The sequence below is a fragment of the Panulirus ornatus genome, chromosome 40 (assembly GCF_036320965.1).
Source record: "Panulirus ornatus isolate Po-2019 chromosome 40, ASM3632096v1, whole genome shotgun sequence".
NCBI classification, from domain to species: domain Eukaryota; kingdom Metazoa; phylum Arthropoda; class Malacostraca; order Decapoda; family Palinuridae; genus Panulirus; species Panulirus ornatus.
In genome coordinates, this window is record NC_092263.1 from 2,005,664 (window position 1) to 2,010,513 (window position 4,850).

At 43.1% G+C, this 4,850-nt stretch overlaps 1 protein-coding gene across 1 annotated transcript; it reads left to right on the forward strand.

The window, feature by feature from the left end:
• The first annotated feature begins 203 nt into the window (after nt 1–203).
• On the forward strand, nt 204–875 carry LOC139761497 (low choriolytic enzyme-like). Its single transcript, XM_071685761.1, has 2 exons — nt 204–350; nt 447–875. Exons 1-2 carry the CDS (start codon nt 204–206, stop codon nt 873–875), a joined length of 576 nt encoding a protein of 191 aa, XP_071541862.1.
• Nucleotides 876–4,850: the final 3,975 nt, after the last annotated feature.

A 4,850-nucleotide genomic window follows, 5' to 3' on the forward strand; every position in this document is an offset into this window, starting at 1 on the left:
GCAGTAGTTATCACTTTCAAACTACGCATGAAAAAATGAATCGTGCATTCTTAGTGTTTGCGTTGGTGTGCGTTGGTGTGGTGGACGCGTGTTGTGAGGCTTGGACCACGCTCCGGCCTAGAAGGGCTCCTCCATCCTGGGCGCGGGAACCAGACACACTAGAGATGATTGACCGCTCTAGTGCCATCAACTAGGTCACCAGGATGAAGTGGCCCAACAAGACCATAAAGTTAAACCTGGAGAACTTGGCTGAGAGGCATAAGGGATCGATCTACGCCGTTATGGACATTCTAAACTCGGTGTCATGCGTGAGGTACACAAACTCCAGAGGGAGCTGGGATATTCCACAGGTACGTTTCGTCGGTAGCCCCGGGTGCGCTTCATACGTTGGCTATCAGGGACACCCGTCGTAGCTCATATACCTCGATTCGACGTGCTTTACCCAGCTGGGAATCCTGGCTCACGAACTGCTTCATGCCACGGGTTTCTACCACGAGCATGAGCGTCCCGACCGGGATGATCACGTCTTCGTCAACCACACCAACATTCTGAAGGACCACATGTACAATTTCGTCAAGATCGAAGGATACTACGGCTTTTTGATAACGATGGGGCTGCCCTATGATTACGACAGCATCATGCACTACCCGTCTTATGGTTTTCCTAAGGATCCGTCAGTTCCTACCATTACAGTGAAGAGAAGGCACAACCGTCCAATAGGACAGCGGCACGCCCTGTCTCGCTCGGATATCGCCCGTCTCAACCGTCTCTATGATTGTTGTGGCCACTATCTCGGTGACGACATTCCGGGGGCAGTACCTTACTGTGAATGGCTGGAGACTTCGCATACACGGCCGCTCTTCAGGGCCACCTGACGTTCCTCTTCTGATACCTTGATGAAACCTTTTTCCTTCCTCCTTCATTTCTATTCTCCGTTTTCTTATGTTAGCTTAGAAGGCACAGGCGATCGAACGCCTTAATCAAGTCCTTCTTATAAACGCTATGTACTTTATATAGTTCGTAAATGGCTCACGCACATAGGTAAATAACATGTTTTATTATATAAAGTTCATAAATGCCTCACACGCATAGGTAAACATCATGTTTTATTTATGATAAGAAAAAAATCTATAGACTGTAAGTGAAGGATGATTAATCATACTTGTGCCACAGCAAATAGAATAGACACTCATAAAGACATTTACGTTCTGAATCTCCTCTTCGTATCAGATCCTTTATAGAACATAGCTTCAGTAAACTGTGCGATCTAGCTTGTTAGAAGACACTGAATATTCCCCTCGCCACCTCGCTCGTAATGTGCGATTGTTTCTGAATAATGTTCTCTCAGACAGATGGATCGGGAAATCGGGAGAAGCAAGCCAATCGCGTGGCCAACTCGCTTTTGTCCTGTTTCATCGCTAGTGGACTTTTTTCTATGGGGGTATGTGTACAGTGTACACCTGGAGACCTCACTTAGTAAATAAACTCCAGACCAGGTGGAGAACGGTCTAAAGGAACTCAAAATGTACGACTACGTATTGTATCGTGGATAATGCTGGCTACGTTGACCAACAACAATCGCAAAGTTAGTTGTTTTAAAACGAATAGATCTTCTTTCACGTACAGTTTACAGAATTATCTTACTTTAAATACAACCCAAGTAATTTAACTTTTAAAATGCACAAGGACTTTAGAAATACCCTAAATATCATCTCCTTGCGTAAGCCAGGTATCCATTTTATCGACCAACCTTAACGAAGGATAAACAGCTGGGATGACTGTGAGACTGACTGCCGCAACCAGGACTCGAACCTATGCGCGCGACCCTGAGTGGCCCTTAAACGCGTCAGGGTCAGCAACGCTAACCGCTGCACCATGAAATTTCATAATGTTACATAGTTTCAAGTCGCAAACACCAGCAGGTTCATCCATTTCCCCTCTAATCTTCCATTTCCTCTCTGACCATTACTTATTTCATCATACTTGTTGATTAAGGCGCAGGTTCTTCACTATGATCCATCAGCACCACTGACCTTTGACCTGACCTTTATTGGTCAGGCGATGCAACGATATTTGCAGTTGCAATGTCACATAGTGAGGCGCGAGTGATGCAGTGAGGTATTTCCACCTATGGCACCATAATGTTTTCTTTTTTTCCTGCAGCTTTGTCACACAGAAGTCAGAAGAGCCTTCCAGAAGCAATAACTAGTGTATATACACTTCTCATGGTGTTTGCAGATGACACCGTTCTGGTGCAGAAGCTGGAATCTGAGCCAGGGAGGGTGTGTGAAAGGAGATAAAGTTCCCTTTATTTTGTCCACATAAAATCTTATGACGGGCATGTTGCCAGACCCCAATACACAAACCCGAACACCACAATCAAGTGAAGCTTTTTAACCAATGACGTCTTAGCTACGTCTCTTCCTTGTAAATCAACTGACTGTTCTACGTCTTCTATCTCATTCTTGTATCTCCCCTGACGATGTGATCATTACACGAAAGTGCACTTGGGAACTTATCAAATTTCATTTTTCTGTCGGTTCGTGGATATATATATATATATATATATATATATATATATATATATATATATATATATATATATATATATATATTTGTCGCTGTCTCCCGCGTTTGCGAGGTAGAGCAAGGAAACAGACGAAAGAAATGGCCCAACCCACCCCCATACATATGTATATGCATACGTCCACACACGCAAATATACATACCTACACAGCTTTCCATGGTTTACCCCAGACGCTTCACATGCCCTGATTCAATCCACTGACAGCACGTCAACCCCGGTATACCACATCGATCCAATTCACTCTATCCCTTGCCCTCTTTCACCCTCCTGCATGTTCAGGCCCCGATCACACAAAATCTTTTTCACTCCATCTTTCCACCTCCAATTTGGTCTCCCACTTCTCCTCGTTCCCTCCACCTCCAACACATGTATCCTCTTGGTCAATCTTTCCTCACTCATTCTCTCAATGTGCCCAAACCATTTCAAAACACCCTCTTCTGCTCTCTCAACCACGCTCTTTTTATTTCCACACATCTCTCTTACCCTTACGTTACTTACTCGATCAAACCACCTCACACCACATATTGTCCTCAAACATCTCATTTCCAGCACATCCATCCTCCTGCGCACAACTCTATCCATAGCCTCGCCTCGCAACCATACAACATTGTTGGAACCACTGTTCCTTCAAACATACCCATTTTTGCTTTCCGAGATAATGTTCTCGACTTCCACACATTCTTCAAGGCTCCCAGGATTTTCGCCCCCTCCCCCACCCTATGATCCACTTCCGCTTCCATGGTTCCATCCGCTGCCAGATCCACTCCCAGATATCTAAAACACTTTACTTCCTCCAGTTTTTCTCCATTCAAACTTACCTCCCAATTGACTTGACCCTCAACCCTACTATGCCTAATTACCTTGCTCTTATTCACATTTACTCTTAACTTTCTTCTTTCACACACTTTACCAAACTCAGTCACCAGCTTCTGCAGTTTCTCACATGAATCAGCCACCAGCGCTGTATCATCAGCGAACAACAACTGACTCACTTCCCAAGCTCTCTCATCCCCAACAGACTTCATGCTTGCCCCTCTTTCCAAAACTCTTGCATTCACCTCCCTAACAACCCCATCCATAAACAAATTAAACAACCATGGAGACATCACGCACCCCTGCCGCAAACCTACATTCACTGAGAACCAATCACTTTCCTCTCTTCCTACACGTACACATGCCTTACATCCTCGATAAAAACTTTTCACTGCTTCTAACAACTTGCCTCCCACACCATATATTCTTAATACCTTCCACAGAGCATCTCTATCAACTCTATCATATGCCTTCTCCAGATCCATAAATGCTACATACAAATCCATTTGCTTTTCTAAGTATTTCTCACATACATTCTTCAAAGCAAACACCTGATCCACACATCCTCTATATATTATCATGTACTCTCCTAAGATCTTGTTTAAGGGTATTGGATTACTAGCAATAGAATAGTCATTTCCCTGTTAGGGGCGAGCATAGCCTCGCAGTTAGCGCTCCCAGCTACCATGCAAATGGTACGGGGTTCGAATCTTTGCATATATGTATAAATATATATATATTATCATGTACTTTCCTAAGATCTTGTTTAAATCAAAACTCTTATATTATTTTGTCCTCCATACTACGCACCACTGCCTCTCTGCCACGTTGGAACTAGATCGTTTTGCGTTAGGATTCATTAGTTCAAGTCCTTGTTGCTTCATCTCACTTTGACTGAGACAAGCCGGGCTTCATACCAACCCTTTATATATCGGTGCCGATACCTTCCACGGCAGTCTCATTCCAGACGGCATTCTGAGGTGTAGTGGCTCTTCCCCGAGGTGTGGTGGTGTGGTAGGGGAGCAGAACGATTTTGTTATACAAGTTAAGCTGCCTTTGTGGTTAAATGCACTTGTGGTTGTGTTAACATAGTTTTATGTTCTCTGCTGGGAAATTGCTTTTCATTTGACTTGTGGTAATATTTTTGTATTCATGGGGATCTGATTGGTGGATTCATTGTTGATTGAATTTGGTTCATTAGTTATTTTACTTGCTGTTACTTTGTGATTTTGTGTTACTTCTATGTTTTGATTAATAATACTGATCATTATCAACCTGGGCTCATTCTAGACCTAATGAAATAATTTTTCACAATCATTTATGACGGGTCTTCTCCTCGCAGTATAACCTAGACAACAGTGCTCTATATCGACTATTACTTTCACTACTGTGAGAGCTAGATTCGTTATAACATACATTCATATATATATATATATATATATATATATAT

Excerpts from the sequence above, each read along its gene's own strand:
- LOC139761497 (XM_071685761.1), top strand. The coding sequence starts at position 204 with ATGAAGTGGCCCAACAAGACCATAAAGTTAAACCTGGAGAACTTGGCT. Across the intron at positions 351-446 it reads GGAGCTGGGATATTCCACAG|CTGGGAATCCTGGCTCACGA; the intron begins GTACGTTTCGTC and ends TGCTTTACCCAG.